Below are 19,179 nucleotides of genomic sequence, written 5' to 3' on the forward strand. Positions count from 1 at the left end.
GCCAGCTCTGGTCCCTCGGGCGACGGCGGGGGGGCGGGGGGGAAGAGGCGGGAGCGTTTCTGCTTTGCCGCCCGCGAAGCCCTGCGGCCGCCGGTGGGCAGCGGGGCCGGCGGGGGCGGCGGGGGCGGCGGCGAGGCTTGGCGTTGCGGGGAGCCGGGAGCGGCGGCCGTGGAGGAAGCGGGTTTCTGCTCCTTTAAAGGGCGCTGTGCGGCGCTCCCGACGGGAGGCGGATCTCCCTCCCTCCTTCCTTCCTTCCCTCCCTCCCTCCCTCCCTCCCTCTCCCCCCCTCTTCGTCGCTCGGCCGCCGCTTTCCGCCGCCGTCAGTGGTGCCCGGACGCCGGCTGCACCGCAGCCCGGGCAGTCCCCGGCGTCCTGCCACCGCCCTTCCTCCCCCCGCCTCCACCTTCCTCTCCCTCCCCGCTTCCCCGCCCGCAGCTCAAGGTAGGAGGATGTCCCGGGGTCTTCAGCTGGCCGCCACGGCCGGAGGGATTGCATGCCAATGAGGGGCTGCGGGCGGGGGACGGGGGACGGGGTGGGCGGGAAAGCGGGGCGGCGGGGGTCGCACCGTAGCCGCGCTGTGCCTAGAGCTTGCACGCCGCGATGTCTCCTGGCCAGGTGTCCCCGGGCAAAGGCGGGCGCTGAGCTGGCGAACCCGAGCACTACTGGGCTGGCAGGCTCCTGCCGCCCAGGTCTGTCCCTCCTGTGGGGCACTCAAACCTGTCGCCTTCCTCTCTGCGTTCCCGCGTTGCTCCACACCGTGGGAGCCGCCGCTGTCCCCCAGCTACAGGCGGAGGAGTGGGAAGCGGGGGGAGAGCCCCGGGCAGCGCAGCCCCCGATGCCCCCCGCCCGGCTCCCGCGGCAGCGCGGAACTGCCCCCCACAGCCGGAGAGCAGCTCCCGGGCCGGGTCCCGCGGCCGAGCAGCCAGCCGTGAGGATGTGCCCCCCGCTCTCCTGGGGGAGCGGAGGTGAGAAACGGGCTCTAACTTCGCTAGAGTTGTGGGTGGACAACAGTGTCTCTGTTTCATGAGGTCTCCTCCTGCCCCTACCCGGCCCCCACCGTTCGGCGCGGCCAGCCCCCCCCTGCGGCTTGTCGGCAACCCTGTCATTTATTTCTGAACAAGTTCAGCATTCTTTGGGTGAGCATCCCTCGCTAACCCAGCCAGGGTGCTGACACTCTGTGTAAAGCAAGAGACATTACTGCCTACGGAGTGGAGGCATGATTGCAAGAGCTGTGCGAGCACTGAAAAGGAATGAGTACATTATAGTGAAATCTTTTCCACGTTTTCCTCAGAAACTTTTGGGGAAGTAGAGCATGGGAAACGTTAAACATCCTCCTTCTCCTCCCAAAATCTTTCACAGCTTCCCCAGCCTCAAAGCAAACTGAAGGGACGAAAGGCTGATCTGTAGATAATGTCATAAATGTTTGTTCTTACTGCTTAAAACCTGCAAGGAAAGGGCATTGCTGTGATGCTCAGAAGTGCCTGAGCAAGTAAGTCTATTGCATACTCAGTTCGTTAATTAGAATACACGTCTTTCCACGAGCTAAAAATTAATTACCACCTTAAAATGTCATTAATCATTGGCACAGCAGAAACTTGGTTGTAAATTTGGACTGAGCTAATAACAGAAAGAAGAGAACCTATGTTTTTTATAGCTGGTGGGACTGAAGTGCAAGTGGGCCGCAATGTGTTTCTAAATGATAATATCAACATTTATTTGAATACTTTGGCAAACGTTTAAGAAGGGAGGACTATTACTGCTTTGTCAGCAAAGCTGCAATACTTGTTTCTAGAGAGCTAGAGATGCTGGTCAGGTGTTGCAGTAAGCTATGGCTCTCCTTACACCAGGCTGCAACAGCAGGACTGTGGTGGCATGTGAATCTGAAGCATTTGCAAGGATTTGCCGAAATATATCCAAGAAACAAAGCTTTGGGGACTGTGTGTTGTATGCACACTATATCAGTGGTTGTTGGAAGAGGACAAAACAGTAGATTGAGTGATATAAATGTCTTATCATTGGTTCTTACATACACAGCTATGACCTGAAAACGAAAGCCATTTCCTTTTTAAAGTAATACGGTAAAACTATACATCCCAGTAGGTGGCAGCTAGCTGGAACTGGGTTAACTTTTATTGTGATAACAGCACATAAAAATGAGTTCTGAAGGAAAAAGTGTCTGATATAGTGTCTGATATAAGGTAATCAGTATCACATATCTCCCCTTTCTAATGAAACACTATGTACGTAAGTTCACCATTTATATTTGACACATACCTAAAAATTTAGTAGGCTTTTATTACCCAGAAAAGGTTCAAAGGCCTCAGATTGTCTATTTTTTCCCCTATCTAAAGCTATAATACTGGTTTTTATATCAGCTTCTTTAGAAAGTTGTTCTTGTGTATTGAAGATGTGTTACCACCTTGTCTACAATAGATGGTCAAAATGTAAAATAAATCAAACCCCATACATTCAAAAATTGTAGATTTCCCAGTTGCTGATCACTGAAGTGTGGGGGGCATTTTCATAAATACTTTAATCTGAAAAAACCCTGTGTCACAGTGGTAACAAGTCCCCAAAACACAAGAGCAGCTTCTCCAGTATAACATTTTCTTAGGGCTTTCCAACCTTTGAGCTGTACTTCTCACAGGGAAGGAAATCTGAAAGGCGTTAAGAACATTTACCTGCTTTCATATTGAAATCATTCTGGAGGGTGAACAAAAGTCTATTTCTTAAAGGCTACCCTTCTTTTTCCTTCCCTTCCCCGAAGGACAAATGACGCTAAAGTACAAATAACCGAAAAGGAATCTAGGGTGGAGGAGTCTGAGGCTTTAGTTAGTTGTGTAGTCTATAAGTGATCTTCAGTCACCAAATATTTAGTGAGTTCTAAACGTCTGATGTCTTGCAAGATTTACTTTTTCATAAGAAGCTGATATTCTTGAGAAAATAATTCTGCATTGATTGCGACTTTCCTTCAAGGTGGGAGCTAGGGGTTGAAAGAAGGGGGGAGTGATGTTAACACAGAGCATTAGGCGATGTGTGATAGCAGTTAAGGAGAGCTGTACTCCTTCTGAACCCATAAAATGCCATAGAATAGCTGGCCAGCTAACATAATCGAGGTTATAATATGTGTCTTTAAAGAAGCCGATAACAGATTTTAATTTCCTTTCCGTGCTGCGAAGTGACTGGAAGGGAAAGAAAATGCGCCGTGACACCGGCGGGGGCTGGGGCGGGGGCGCGGCGGCGGGCGGGGCGGCGCGGGGGGCGCTCTCCGTGGTGCTGGAGGAGCCGCCCGCCTGCACCTCCCGCTGCGCCGGGGCCGCGCCGGGCGCTGTCCGCGGTGCCGGGGCCGCAGCCGGCGGTGGCGGGTGCGAGCACGGGGGGAACGGAGATGGGGCTCAGCTTAGGCATGCGACCAGGGGTGTCCTGTGGGCTGCTGGATATTTAACCGTAGAAGGAATTAATCACAAGTTGTTTTATGATTTCAGTTATAAAGCCCTCGGTGAGTTAGGAGCTCTGCTGGGCTTAGATTACAGATAGCTGCTGGTTGGTTTCTTTCAAGAGACCTTATAAAATCAGATTGATAACAGGAGTTACTTTGCCCGAACTTTATGTCTTGTCTAATGTGGTAAAGCTGATTATGAATACTGTATTTTCAAAACTGCTCACCAAAACTGAATTGAATTTAAAAAAGGAAAAATCCATTTAGACAGGAAGCTACTTCTGTGCATCCACAATTCAAAAAGTATCTAAAGATGCCTAAAGCCCTTTATTTCAGCAACGCCAGGGGAAGGACACAACAGACGTTCATAGTATTCACGTGGGTTGGTTTTATTTCTCCTTAGACTAAGATAAAATATGAATGAGTATAAGAGAATAAACGAAATAGAAAATACAAGAAAATGCATCTCTCTGCATTTTTGCTGGGAGATATTCTAAATGTGAACTGAAGGAGTCGCTAGATATCCTTGCTTTTAACACGAGGTGTTCTTTTTAAAGTGCTCCAATAGTCAAATCGTCTGATTGAATTCCCTGCTAGACTGCAGAACTAGCCATTCATGATACTTATTTTTGACACTGCAGTTATGCCTCCATCTTAAAGGAAAAAAAAATCGATGATGTTTAATAATCCTCTCGCAGAATGTACATTTCTTTTCATCAGCATTTTACAGTGTTTTAAGTAAATGCGTGCAGAGAAAATCAGTAAGCCATAATGACAAAAAGTTACTGTGAATTGCTAACACTCTTAGAGATAGAGAGCACCAACATTACAGGTTACAATTTAAATGCTGCTGTTACCTATTTACATGTCTACCATACACAGATGTTATTTAAGAATAAACTGTACCTCACATCTGTCATGCTCTACTTCTGATAGATTCCACAGAGTGTTCTCATTAGCTTGGCATCATCGGCATTTATTTCTGTAAAGTCAGGTTTATTCTGTGCTCATCTGTATGTATCTGTGGGGGAGGTCTCTCAGTGGTATTTTCTTTAGTAATAAAAAGCAAGGAGCGAGATAAAGGAGACAAAAGATGTCTGTAGGCAGAATGTAGAATAAAATGAATTAATTTTCCTGGTGGGGAATCTAGGAATTATCTTTTAATGTTTGTAATAAAGCTTAAGTAGGTTCAGCAAAAGCTTCTCTTAGATTGCAAAGTCTGACAGTCCTGGTTCAAGGTATTTTAATAGATACAAGCACACAACTAATTGTATTTCCAAGGAAAATCTGAAGTAGTCCACAGAATGAGTTTATCTTTTTTGGAACACCTGGTGAAAAGACAAAAGTCGGTGGCTGCATTTGCAGATAGAAACTCAACACCCCACTATCAAACTGAGAAGTGCTATTGTTCTCACCGAGGACTGCAAAATGACAAACTACATAGATCTCTCAGTACAGGGAGGAACAGCAATATTTCCATAATAGTAGAATGAAAGGAAAGCAGTGCAAAATAAGAGAGTGGCAGAATAAAGTGAAAAACATAAACTAGTAAGTCCCCAACTTACTGTCTTTTAAAGAACATTACAATTTCAAGCAAGTTGAGCAAAACAGGTCTGTGCATTCAACAAGGCTGTTCTGGCGCTGCCGGTTCCCCTTTACCTTGTGAAAGCAGGCTGGTGCTCCGTAATGACTGGGTCCGGAGCAAGTTCTTAGGAACAGCCAATAAACAAGCCATCACTACCCTATTTCATGCATTAACGTGAGAAGCAGTTAGTGAGTGGAAATATCAGGAGATATATATATATATATTATCCTAAACGTTATTCTGATAACCTGCATGACTTTATTGTCAACCGCCTCTTTCACAACTCTAAAGCTAAGTGATTTCGACCCAGGCAGTCAGCTATTAAAATGCACGAATTGATTTTTACACAACCGATTCCCTTTTCCCTTATACACCACCCCCCCTCCCCATTCCCCCCCCTCCCCCCCCCCCCCCCCCCCCGCCGCTACAGATCCTTATAGCTATTGTTAGAGCAACCGAAATACTAATAACAATTAGAAGCATGTAAATAAAACCAGGCTGTTTTTTCCTCTGACAACGCTAGGCGATCAGATCGGTTGCATAATAGAAATTGGGAAGGCTGTCTGACAGGCAGCCTTAAGAAGAGAAGAGCTATCTCAATTTCTCTCACTTAATCTTGGCTTCGCGTCAGAAGCTGTGCAGCAGTGCAGTAGAATGGGAGCACGGCAAAAGCTTCGCCACTGAAACGGCTGGTGCTCACTGACTCTCGCTATGTGGCGATACCTCAGCGATTTCTCCAGCTGGATTACCTATTGATTTTCCTCCTTTCTTGCCTCCCAGGTTTACTCGGCTGGACATTGTGTGTGTTTGGATTTCTCAAGGATTCTCCCCCGACTAACATGGATGTCCCACCATTCCTTGCAGTTGAAGGTTGCTCCTTGGCGCAGTGAATGAAGAACATGCAGGGATTGCTAATGGGTTTGGGAAGCGTAGACTCTCTCCTCTCTCTGTGACCATGCCGTGATCGTGTCTGAGGGCCATCAGTTTACGTATCCTCATTCTCACCCTACCGGGAAACCTGACGGCTTAGAAGGGGGAAGTAAGGCAGCGTGTGTGTGCATAGAAACATCATGAAGATTATTTCCCCTATTCTAACTAATTCAGTCTTCAGATGCATCATTAGACTCCTTCTTTGCTTACTGTGGATTGGATATTCTCAAGGAACCACACATGTATTAAGATTTGGTAAGATTTGCCGACACTTTTTTCATTCTGCGTTTAAGCCTCAATGTGATATACATAGGATTGACTCAGAAGGGGGTGCTGGGGGAGAGCTGGGACGTGCTACCGGAGTGAGGCACCGAAGTCCCTCTTTATTTTGCATCCGGAGGGATGAATTGCTGTGTGGTTTTGTTTTTTTTTTTCTTCTGTGGCTGCAGCTCATTGTAGCCGTAGTAACGGCACGATGATGATGATAATTATAATAACAATAGCGAGAAAAATGACTGGCAAATGCGTTTGCCTAAGGCTCTGCGCTGCTTGCGTGGCTTTCTCGTAATGCACATTTTTGTTTCCATAGTAGTGGAAAGCATCGCTAATACAGTGCTTGATCAGTTAAAAATCTGTCAACTAGTTGTTAAGTTTCGGCCGCCCGTCTCCATCCACCCGAGCCGATCCCGTGTGGGCGCGACGCTGTGATCTGAGTGAGACCTTTGGGCTGATTTCCGCTTGAAGCGGCTGCCTGCTGGCTTGTCACTTCAGTGGCGTTTAGTTAGAGAAGTGATATGTGTCTTAAGCGGTGGTCGTGAAAGAGCCTTTGCGATACGTTTCAAAGACGCAGCCTTTCTACGCGAGGAAAGTTGTATGAGGTGTCAGCCCCCACCCCCCCTCCAAAAAAAAAAGAAAAAGAAAAAGAAAAAAGAAATGAGACAGCGAGAGAGGGGAGTCATAGATCAGAATGAAATTTCCAGGAAAGCAGAGAGGTTTTACATGTTAAAGACTATTCCAGCTGAACTGTGAAAACTAACCTCAACAGCTTTGCCTGCCTATGCGCGCGTGTGTACGCGTGTACGAGCAAGCAGGCAAGCGAGGGAGACATTGCAGCCGCTGCATCCCCTATAGAAGTTTCGCAGCAAGGAAGGGCAGGACGGGAATGAAAGTTGACGGCGGCTCCAGGGGGCTGCGCGGCCCGGGGAAGTCCTCCGGGGCGAGCCACGGCGGCAGCCCTGGGACCCCCGGCCGGCCGGCGCCGCGGGCGGAGCTCCCAACCCCGCGGGGGGCGGCGGGGACTGGCCGAAAGTTGGGTCCGCAGCGGAGCGGCGCCCGCCGGCCGCGGGGCTGGGGGGAAATCGCGCATCTCCCGCCTTCGCGCTGGCCGCGGCAAGCTGTAGCAGCCGCTATATCCAGTTCTGGGGGCCGCTGGAAGCTCTTGTCTCCGCCTGGGAGTAGTGCCTTGCTTTGATTTTGTTTAAATTTCACCCCCTCCCGCGCACGCTTTTGTGCGGAGGGGAAGGTGGGTAATGATTAAAGTCACCAGGCTGTTACAGATCTCGTGTGCTGAATTCCTAGTAGTACTTATTTTCTGGTTCCATCTGGTCTAAAGGTGGTGCTTAAGGCACGTTGCTCTTAGCAACCGTCTTCAGGAATGCTTGTTTCTTTGGACATGGCTAAACGGGTCCGTATATCATTGCGGGGTTTGTTTCGCATTCCGTCTGATCCATAATCACGGCCGTGAAACTAGCGCTGGGGTTGCCTGCAGCCTGGAACTGCGCGGCTGCCTGTCCTTCCGCCACCCGGGGTTCAGAACCGGTGCTGAGGGTCCGTCTCTAGAAGTCTGAACGACTTCCAAGGGTAGCTATGTAAACATCTTTCCCGGGCGCACCGTTAGCAAGAGGTGGGCTTGCCTGCTTTAGATGAGAGCGCTCTCTGAATTCTAGCCCAGTATACCTATAGAGACAGCCCTGGAGAGTAGCGTTTTGGTAATGAGTAGAGTAACAAATAATCCCGAGACTGAAGGGTGGTGCAGAGGGACGCCGGCGCCCGCTGCCATGGTCGTGCACGCATCTGCTCCGCTGGGCTGAGTCCCCTTCCCGCCCGGTCACACAGCCGTTAGCGGGCTGTGCTCGCTCCACCGTTTGTAGCAGAGAAGTGTGAGTCCGCTCCTGACTCACCGCATGCTTTTTCTAGTCTTTCCAAAGAACTGTCGCCAACCCATCTCTGAGCCTTGGAAGTATGTAGGGAGCGGTTTGTTAGTTTATATTTGTATGGAAAACGTTAGACGTAAGAGAGCGCAAAGAAGACTTTTGCCCTGCTCAGCCGGGCCTGTTGCACATCTCTGTTTTAAGGAGCCTGGATTTAGCCTGGTCCAGGTGTGGAGTGACTGTCACTGACCGCGAACTCCCGCTCCTTCCCCAGAGGCATCTCTGCCTCTGTGTAGGGCATGGTGGGGAGGAGGGAAGGAGCAGGGAATGAGCTGTGGAAAGGCTTCGGTTATTTCCGAGAGGGGAATTCTCCGCTGCCCCCTCCGGGTTCCCGCGCTATCTGTCCCTTCGGGGTGTCCTTGCGACCAGGAGGACGGGATACTGATGCCTTTCTGTGGAGTCCTTCCCGAGGAGAAGCGAAATCTGAGGAGATTCCCCCCAGGAGGCAGCTTGCCAGCCCCCGCTCTTCTCTCTCAGCCGGCAGCGCTATGGCAACAGGGGAGAGCTTGAAGCCTGCCAGAACTCCAGCCCTCTCATTCCTCATGTGCAAATTAACCACCATGGATTCGCATTGTCCTTCCCACGGCTCCTCTCATTGTTGGGACTAGCCAGCATGTCCTTTCTCTCTCTCGTTCTCAAGCTACCTTTCAGCAACCACACAGGGAAGCCGAGCCGCCAGGGTTATCTGTCAAATGCGGGGGTGGGTATTTTTGCCTGCGCGTTGTGGAGCAAAGACGGGGAGAAGCTGGTGCGATGGTGTAATTCCCTCCCTAGCGACACTCACTCAGACATCTGGACGCCCGCCTGCTGCTGCTGGAGTAGGGCAACGTGGTATCTGGGCATCGCACCAGGCACCCTTCCTAAATTACACCTCGCTTCATGGGGCGTGTGGCCAGGATCCCTCCCTTGTCCTTTCTGAATAGCTTCCCATCAGCAAGTCCAGGAAACCCTAAGGGTGAGGCTTGTGCCCAAGATTTTCCAGGGTTCCAAACGGGAGCGGTCCTAAACCCTTGCTGTGGGGAAAAGGACAGGTCTCATCTTGACGAGGGAGAAAAGCAGCAGCTTGGTATTTGTCTCTCCGCTGTGCTAAGTGTGATGGAAACCTTTTCCTTATCACTTGGCACCGTGCAAAAGCCAAAATACGTGACCGCCGGCACATCCATTCCGTTATCGGGGATCACGTCTCGCAGCTTGCCGAGTCACTCGCTCCTGTGTAATCGCAGACCCAGGGCAGCGGCTCCCCAGAAACACCAGGTAGCTCGGCACAGCCACATCTACAGCCCAGCCCAGCCGCGGCCCGGGGCTGGCCTCTGCCTCCGCCACCACCTTTCCGTAGGCCCCCTCGCTTCTGCCTTTACCTCCTTGGGGGCATCTCGGCGCTTAGCCCAGTACGACTGAATTAACAGGCTATTAAGAGTCGTTAACCATCGGTAGCTGCTCACCTGCGTTGCCATAAACGCGCCCCTCCCTTTGCCCAAGGCACTAAGAGCCCGAGCTGTTTAAAACCACTCTTCTCTTACCTACGCAGGCCATGAATATCAACTCTTTGATATCTGGAGCACTCTAAAATGCCCTCTTTTGTTTAAATTGCCCCTTTCGGGCCTTGTCTCTGCCTGCCGCGAGCAATTCGCCTTTCCACAGCCAAGGCGTGAGGCGGAAGCAGCGGCTGGACGGCGGGAGCGGTCTGGCCATGGCGCTCCGTTCTCCCCCGGCTGACTCGGCATCCGGGGCAGCGCGGGGGCAGCCTTGCACCGCAGGGGGCCCGCAGGCTTGGTAAGTGTTTCCTCACTTCGTGAGATACTTTGTTTTCTTCAGCGCGTTCAGATGTAAGGGTAAAGAAGAGGCCCACGTCTGTAGTCTCGGCTTCTTGTTGCTTTGGAGTTGCCTGACTGCGGGCAGATGGAGAAGGGAGCTGAGTGTTACGGGGTGCAATGGACTATAAGGGAAATGCGTGGGTGTCTTCTTCCAGCTTGAAAACAAAAGAAAGCCAAGAGATGGAAACGCTTCTCAAGGAATGAAGGGAGAGCTTTGAACTTTTTACTGACTTCTTCTCCCCCGCCCCCCCAAAACAGAACCCGACACCAAGCTCTTACAAAGCCTAGTAATTTACTGATGCCCTCCTTAAAATAATAATAGCAAAATAAAGCTGTATATGATCACATAATCTTTGGGTTTTAAGAAAAAAACAACCCTAACCGCAGTTCTCAACTCCGTGTGGGAACCTGGGAAGGGGAATTTACGCCGGAGTCTTTCTCCGTGAAGACATAGCACGGGTTTCATCTGACGCACTTCTTAGCTGAGCTCCTTTGCTCAAACAGATTAAGTTTATCTCCATATAATTGTTTTCTCGAGGTCGAGCGTGGCAAACCCAGGGAAGGGGCCGGCTCACCGTGCCCACCGCTGGCGCAGCTGGCGGCGGGTGCCCAACGGCACCTTCTGGGGCAGCGGTGGCCGCGTGAACCTACCCAGCAGCGTTCAAACCCGGCAAGTCACGGAACAACAGAGATAGCTCTGTGCAAAAGGGTATGAGACAAAAGTTCCAGTGAAAAATACCTACTGGGTAATCACGTAGTTTTCCTAGACCGGACCTGCATTAGCTCTCCTGAATATGCACTTTCTTTCCCTTGGATGTTGCACTGACACCCTTTTAGTGGAAGGAGGTAGCCGTTCTGCCTGTATTTGAGAGAAATAAGAAACTGTGCGTATCTTTTTTTTTTTTAGTGGGGAAAGCAGTCTGCCCTCAGATCAAGAGTGTGATGAAAATCTGAAAAATAAACACTTGTTGTGGCAGCCCTCAGAGGTCCGTGGCTTGGTAATTCCAGCATTTAGAGCCAATGAAAATTTTGCTGCCAAGGACAAGAAGCTTTCAATATGTGTTAACATCCTAATGGAGAGGAGTTCAAAATCAGCCTTACAAACAACAACAGAGATCTTTGAAAGAAGAGTAAGGTTAAGAGCCTCGGGAAAGTAGCAAGGAGGTGAGAAGCATTGTTATTGACTGGTCTAGATTAAACAGCACAGAGGAAGATTTCAATTTGATAACGTCACAGCCCTTCCTGTTTTTCTTTTCTGCTTCTGCTGACAATTTTGTAAGGTAATTAAATTGGCTGATTGAAGTCACAGTGGTCATGGGGCGATAAAGACCGTTTGGATTTAATGGAATTTAGAAACAACTGTGCGCCTGCACACAACTCTTAGAGAACGAGAATTTTAATGACTCATTCAGGGTGCTGACTACATAGAACGTCCTGGACGAGTTTAATTGAAAGGGCAAAGCAGATTAGTTGTATACAGTCTTTATTGCACTAGATAGGGGAATTAGAATTATCCTTTTAGAAGAGTCATTATTGCATTATCAAGATTTAATGTAGGCTAAGAAATCTTTCATCCTTGTGGGCTTTCTGAAATATCCCCACATGCTATTTACCTAGTGTTTGGAACACCAATACCCTTGTAAAATGATTTTCACACAACTGTCCAAGAGATTGGATACTGGGAAGTGTAGCTTGCTTTTTACTGACTGCTACTTGTCTTTTGAAGTGATGCAAAGTTCAAGTAATACCTCCCATTTAAATCTGGTTGCTGAATGAAATGGTTTCTGTCACTGGAGAAAAGAAACCAGAGAAAAAGAGATTTTTTTCTAAACTCAAATATTAGAGATTTAAAAAAAAATACAAGAGAAAATCCTCTCGATTTAGAAAAGAAAAAAAAATATTTTGTAGTCATTGCAAATAATAACAGGTCTTTGTCCCCCACTTAATATATTTACGTCTCCTCTTTCTGAGTTTTAACCTTCATCCTCTTTAATCACTTCCAAGGGAAGAATTACTACAAGTTCTATCAATAATGCAAACCAGAAACTAGAAGGTGCCTTATTTCCACACTCCTCAATCTGCAAGGCAAATTAATGTTTCCCAAATAAGATTTTTATCATATAAGCTGTAATGTATGTTGGAAGATTAGATTAAACAATATGATAACTTAATGGCATTATGCTGTCACATCTGAAGTGGAATATGGGGGTTCAAAGACCACTTACATATTGATAGATTAAATTTTTTTGCTCCTCCCCAGTCTTTTGACTCCTGTAATATACAGTAATAATTATCTTAAGTTTATATAGTGCTTTCAATTTAAACAGCCAAAGCTTTCAGTAATGCAAAGAATACAGAACAAACATGTAATGATCATTATTCCAATTACTGGAGCTCAGCCAACTTTGGATAAACTAGATGGTTTTGTAATACTATGTAAAACACTAAACAGAAGCTCAAGAAATATGTTCTTAATTTCATTAAAAAGTAATTCTTAATAAATTGAAACCACAAAACTTTTTTTTTTTTTTTTGGGCAAAAATTAGACATGACCCATGGGTGCCGTGCTCAAGACTGCTCTTTTTACCTGTCCTGCAAATATACACTTGGATCAAAATTTGCAAATGATTTGGATTAGCCTGGATTCAGATTTCCTTGAACATTATTCTTGTGTAGTCTTCCCAAAATGCTACTAAAATACAGCAATTCATCTAGGAAAATGTCTGGTACCGTTGTTTGATGTAGCCTTCAAATAAAATACACATTTTTAGGTAATATATTTCACAAGTGTTTCCATTTCTGGTGTCTCTGCCTGGGGTATAGAAAAACAGGTTCCTTGCTAATATTGTGACTGGTGTCTACAGCAGGGATAGTTTAAAGCACTAGAGCTACACTCCAGTCCTTCGATAATAATGTTTTGTTATCAATGTTATTAATCAGAGGGTTAATTTATTTATAGATCTTACAGAATTTTACCTTCATATACATGGAAATGCATTCATTCATTAGCTGAATGTCTATTTTATTATGTTTGTGTTTCCATTCCCCAACTCTCCCCCACCCCCAATAAAATGGTTATCGGGATTTAAAAGTCAGTTAAATAAGAATGTTAAAAATATCTAACAGTCAGAGGGTCTTTCATGCTGAAATATTGACAAAGTCACCAATTCTTGCATTAGGCTCAGTAACACTGACAGAAGAACAGCCCAGGGTCAGTTTACTATGCTGTCAGGGACTGTTGTTCGGGAGACTTGATGAATTTTTTAATTCAATCTATCACGGCTTTTTTGTGTTCTTTTCATTTATCTTAGTATTTTCTTGGGTGTCTCTGCTAATTATGTAAACAGCGTATCTGATTTCAATGTGTGTAGCTAAATCTTAAAGTACTTAATGATCCGTGCTGTATTTTTACAGATGAATGGAAAAAGCAATGTTTTTATGAGTGGGCAAAATAATTTTGAAAGAAGGTGTTTTCTTATTTTTTTTTCTTTTTTTTTTTTAACTTTTGCACCTTGAATAAGTTGGTCCCTTCCCTCGCTTCCTCTTTTTCATTTTTTTCAATAGTTGAAGTGGAAAACAGTTACTTAACTATCTGAAAGAGGAATGTATGTTTGAATGTTGTTGTTCTGGTCCTTTTTGGAAAGTCTTTGCTTCTCTAACTTTCTGGGAAACTGCTTGAAAAATTAAAAAATCTGAAAGGCCTCATCTCTGTCTAGAAACTAAAATTCTAATCTAAGCCAAGTTTTAAGCCTCTGCTGCAGTGTTTGGAGAGTGAAGGAGGCCAACAGGTTAGGGAAGGTTGGCTTAGGTTGGGTAAATCTTACATCGCAGAAGTCAGGTTAGGTGAACGATGCCTTTCATGGCATCAGTAATATGGAGGAAGTAAAAGTGGATTAAGTAGGCATTTCTCTCTCCCCAGATTTTGAGGTTTATTACCACACACTGAACTCAATTTCTCAAGTAGGAATTTAAAAGGGAAAGATAAATATGTTAATGGCTCAACAGCTTGCTCCTGATATTAAAATACTAAAAAAAAGCTGAAAGAGAAACTACTCACTCATTAGGCTGAAAACTGACCAGAAAATGCATGGTGCTTGTTCTTAAAATAGGTTATCATAATCAGTCCTGTAAATAAGGACTTGTTTGTGAACATATGTATTTAACTGATTACTTAGTCTACAGAACTTCATTAAGTAAAGTTTATGAAGCTTGCTTCAAAAGTTGCAGAACTACTTTGGCTTTGGAAGAGCATGCCATCTTCACATTTAGCTTTTTCTGTATCTCCTGTTAAATATTTCAAATTAAGTTTCGTATTTCTCTGGTTATAAAAATAGCTATTACTTTAAAGTGGTTTTTGTCATAAGGTAACTGATACTGAATTAAAATAGTTATTAAATTAAAATTAAAATAATTATTAAAATACTTATTAAAATGCTCATTTATGAGCATATACACACTTAGTAGGTAACAATCTGGGTGAATTTATTAAGGATCATTTTATAATTGAACTTGCCATCCATTTGGGCTTTTGTCCTTCTCCAGGAGCTAAATATGAACCAGCTATTTTAATCTGCTTAGTATCTAAATATTTATCAGCTATATCAATCAGCTCATATTTATGCTGTTATTTAAAAGTTGCACAATTAGGACATGAATTACTGAATAGTCAATAATAAAAATAATTACACTAGTAAGCATGAAACATTTACAAGAAAATCTGAGTCTTGTACCCCTTTCTTTAAGCATGTAAGCAAATGTTTAGGTCCTGCCTCAACAGTTCACACTGTAAAACCTTGAAGAAAGCAGTTATTTTAACTGAAGACCAATCAAATCTTTTATTCCTACCTATATTTTCAGGGTTAGTGCTTGATCATCAGTCAATACCAACTACCTGGATTGTCAGAGAAATAAGTCCTTGATAGTTTAGTGCTAAGTTAATTTATGTTAGTGTGTTTTTACTTTTACACCACAGATGATACGAGATCTGTGTGTACTTCTTAAAGTTTCTTATATGTAGTTATTTACAACTACAATGTATGGATCAAATATTGAAATAAAATAACAAACTTTCGGTTTTGTCCTCCTCTAACTTTCTGTTCAGGTCAGTGCCTTATGTTAGTACAAAATGAAATGAGAATCAGAGCTGTAAATTGTAGGACACTGTTTAGAAAAAGAATGGTTTAGGTCCTTCTAATGCTAAACCTAAGTAATTATGTCCATTTAAATTTGTCTGTTTGTCCTAGATCTAGTCATTGGCTGGATGAGTTGGTGGTAAGAGTATTCTTCTGAAGAGGCATGATTAGGTCCATAGTGATGTTGAATGACACAGTGCTTTTCTAGTCAAGCCATCTGTGCTGGTTTACATTAGCGAAGGAGCTCATTCCAGAATTTGTCTTTCCTTGATTATTTTTTTTTTTTTTTACCAATTATCTTTTAAAATTGCATTACACTTCTTCTAGACTTAATTGGTCATTCACTTATTGATGTTAACAATATTTAGCAATTTGCTTACTTCCCCTAGTAGGATGGGGGAGAGAATCGAAAAGGTAAGAAAACTTGCAGGTTGAGGTAAAGACAATTTAATCGGTGTAAATCAAAAGCCACGTGCATAAGCAAAGCAAAACAAGGAATTCATTAAAAAAAGGAATTCATTCACCACTTCCCATCAGCAGGCAGGTTTGCAGCCATCATCAGGAAAGCTGGGCTCAATCGTGTAATAGTGACTTGGGAAGACAAACACCATCGCTCCGAACATATCTCCCCGCCCCCCCCCTCCCCCCCCCCAATTCCTCCTCCTTCCCCCAGCTTTATATGCTGAGCATGATGTTCTATGGTACGGAACATCTCTTTGGGTAGTTCAGGTCAGCTGTCCTGGCTCTGCTCCCTCCTGGCTTCTTGTGCCCCGGTCACTGGCAGAGCATGGGAAACTGAGAAGTCCTTCATTTAGAGTAAGCACTACTTAACACAGTAATGTTTTAGTTGTTGCCTATTCACATACATGTAACCTTATTTGCATACTAAATCCAAAACACAGCACTGTACCAGCTACTGAGAAAAAAATTAACTCTGAGACAAAACAGGGCAGCGCTATAAAATTCAACATGATAGTGAATAATTTCAATTGGTGTTTTTTTTCGAAGTTGGAAACGGTACACACATTGGTTGAAGATACTGCAGTTCAGTAGAAGCAATATAACTTGTTTCACTGATCAAACATGGTAACACAATCAGAAACATTGTGCTATGTAGAAGTACATGTAAATAACAGTAAAGAACATGAAGATTACACATTCTGCAAGAGGAAAGTACTTTCTGAAGCAGTGACTTTGTTATTCTGCAACATTTATCCTACAAGACATGAAATCTTTAAAAGAAATTCAGTGTTACTTATTCATTAAGGAATTTGGTAAAAAGGTACATTAAGGGAATTAAAGTCATACAGAGTACTCTAAATCAGGGAAATTTAATTTTCTTTTAAGATGCTTCATCATATTTATTTGTGGTGTTATACTTGTTAATGGGAATGTGTATGTTCGCATTTTGCACATTTCAGTAACTGAAGTTTTTGGAACCTTTAAGAAATTACCAGCATACATTTGAATATTACAGTAAAATTCATTATTCTTGCTTCATGTTGTGCCACTTAACAAGGACCAATATCAGGACTGAACCTTAAGGTATCTGATTTGTAACATTATTGCTTATCTGATTTTTACTGTTCCAACAACGTTTATAGCTTTTGTAATTTAAAAAAATTATAAGAATTTTTTATTCAAACTGGAAAAGGACCCTAAACCAGCTACCTTTTCCAGCTAATAATTATGTATTTTTAAAAATATATCTTCTTGCTTAGAAAAATCTAGTCTGTCTGGTGTTGTATGGCACCTATATATACTTCTTTCTAGTCCATATAACAATTAGCTTTTGATATACCACTCCCTGAAGCTGGTATTTGAAAGATTACTGTGCAAATGGAAATGTAAGGCCAGTGACTGGTCAAGCTAATATGATGGCAAATGTGAAATTCTTCCTTTTACAAGAAGATATATTAAGTACTGAGGGAGTGTCTTGCTAATTTTTAACAGCCGTGTTTTTTAGTTAGTTGGTTTTCAGTCCATTGTGATTCCCCATCCCTTGTTAGCACTTTTCTGGTGCTCACCTTCATACCTTGACATGCTGGTCTATTTCAGACACTGAACTGCTTAGACATTCTCCCAGATATCCCTGACTACACTGTTCTCCTCTGTTGGAGAGAGGGTAAAAAAAAATAAATAAGGGTGATAGGCAGGATAGACGCGGTTTAAGAATGATAATGCAAATGAATTAAAGGCCATCAGTGATAAACAAACAACACAAAGGAACTGGGAGGGGTTAATGGAAAAAAGAAAAAAACCCACTGTTTACCTACAAAGGCCATATGCTATACAACTGTACAAATAGTAAGATTTTTGTTTCTGTTCAGTCAAAACCAAACATAAAGATGATACTCAGCAAAATGATCCAATAATATCAAAAAGAAAGTATAGCTTTGTTTTTGTAAGCTAAGAATTTGGTCAGTTCAATCCCTGTACTTGTTGTTTGATATGGAGTATGATGTTTACATAAAGAACAGAAAAATTGTTAAATAAGCTGTTTATGCCCAGATCTGATCCTTTCCTTTAAGGAACATACATGGAGTTGGTTTGGGGGAAGTGGTAAACCCTGGGTATGCCTCATCTGTAAGAAGCTGAGGGAAGAAAATGGAAATTTGTGAAAGATACATGTGACTTCCTTTCAGTACTGCTATATGTATTTGTTTGGATGTCCTTGAGAAGGAAAGACTATAAAATATGACTGTTATTAAGGCTTATCTCTTCAGATCTCAGCAGACTCTATCATTCACGATGTTCAATATGCCTGCAGAAACTTACTGTGTAACTGTGATACGGCTAAGAAAAATGTGTCAAAAAATGCATTAAATCAGATTTCCTAATGTCTTTTCAGACCTACCTAAACAATGAAAAATCACATTTAAAGATCAAATCAACATTAGCTAGTCACAGCAGCTTCAGTGTTACCCATTTTTGACCCTTTGTGTCTAGACATTGGAGATTACAAAATTAGCTATGTATTTGTATCATTCGGTGATCATTAACATTCATTAAACATTGTATTTGTTGGAATGTAAGGTAAGACTGTAGCATATTCTGAGGTGAACAGTGTAGGTTGCTTTTGAGAGCACTTTACACTGTTTTCATTCATTGGAAGATGCTAGAGTTGGATAAAACTTTTGTCTAGCTGTCTTGTGGACACAGGAGCTCTGTCCACATTGATTTCCTTTAGTCTCTTGTCATCTTCTAGTTTGTAGGAAAGTGGTAACACATGTTTCTGGAAACCTTTTTTCTCCCTGTTACCACAGACCATTCAGAAAAATTCTTTCTGCTTTGGGGTTGTACTGTGTACTGGTTTCTTACTCATCAGAACCTTTCTGGTAGTTATAAGGACAGAAAAAAGATCTTTGTCATCTGCACTGCTCTGGTTATATACTTACAAAAGCAAACAATATTTTCACTAATCCATATTAATAATAGATTATTGGGCTTTTGATAAGTCCCTTTATCACTTATTTTTTGTCAGTCATTTCAGAGTGTCACAGTATCTTTCTGACTTGAAAAAAGGAACTAGGCAGTGATAGTCTTACACAGGCCTGTGTGAATGTGTGCATGTACATACATTTTCCTGCTGTGGTGACCCAAATGCAAAAAAAAAAAAAAAAAAAAAGAGTATGTCTCCTTTGCTGGAGTTGACTTTAACATAAACCAGGAAAACTGCCTCAGGGTGCATCAGAGGTCTTTGATGGAAGGACTCGTAAGGACTATCCATCTGTTTCCTGCCAAGTAGTGTGAGTCTGGGATAGCAAAGAGCTGTGAAGGTGGCAGAATCTATTCTCACATGGTGTGATCTTCATGAATATTTTCAAAGTGGTTGTGAAAGCAAAAACATTTCAAGAAAGAAGCTATGGAATTCAGCAAAAAAAACCCACAAAGTGAAGTATATTTATTGCAGAAAAAAAAGAGAATGCTCAATAATTTGCTACCCTAAGAAAGAAAACCTAAGTTCTGTGAATGAAGCTATGGAGATATGTGTGCTCTTATGCATTCAACACCTGCTCCCCTCTCGCATCTCCTAAGAATGTGGAAATGGTACTTGTTAATGTATCAA

The 19,179-nt window shown here is 43.7% G+C and overlaps 1 protein-coding gene across 1 annotated transcript in view; it reads left to right on the forward strand.

The window, feature by feature from the left end:
- Positions 1 to 307: 307 nt before the first annotated feature.
- GRIK2 (glutamate ionotropic receptor kainate type subunit 2) overlaps positions 308 to 19,179 on the forward strand; it is a 416,129-nt gene continuing 397,257 nt past the window's right edge. The window contains exons 1-2 of the mRNA XM_055811207.1: positions 308 to 441; positions 5,805 to 6,209. Of these exons, the coding sequence (XP_055667182.1) occupies positions 6,095 to 6,209 (115 nt within the window). The 5' untranslated portion in view covers positions 308 to 441; positions 5,805 to 6,094. The remainder of the gene's footprint in view (positions 442 to 5,804; positions 6,210 to 19,179) is intronic.

This window comes from Falco peregrinus, chromosome 7, assembly GCF_023634155.1.
Source record: "Falco peregrinus isolate bFalPer1 chromosome 7, bFalPer1.pri, whole genome shotgun sequence".
Lineage (NCBI taxonomy): Eukaryota > Metazoa > Chordata > Aves > Falconiformes > Falconidae > Falco > Falco peregrinus.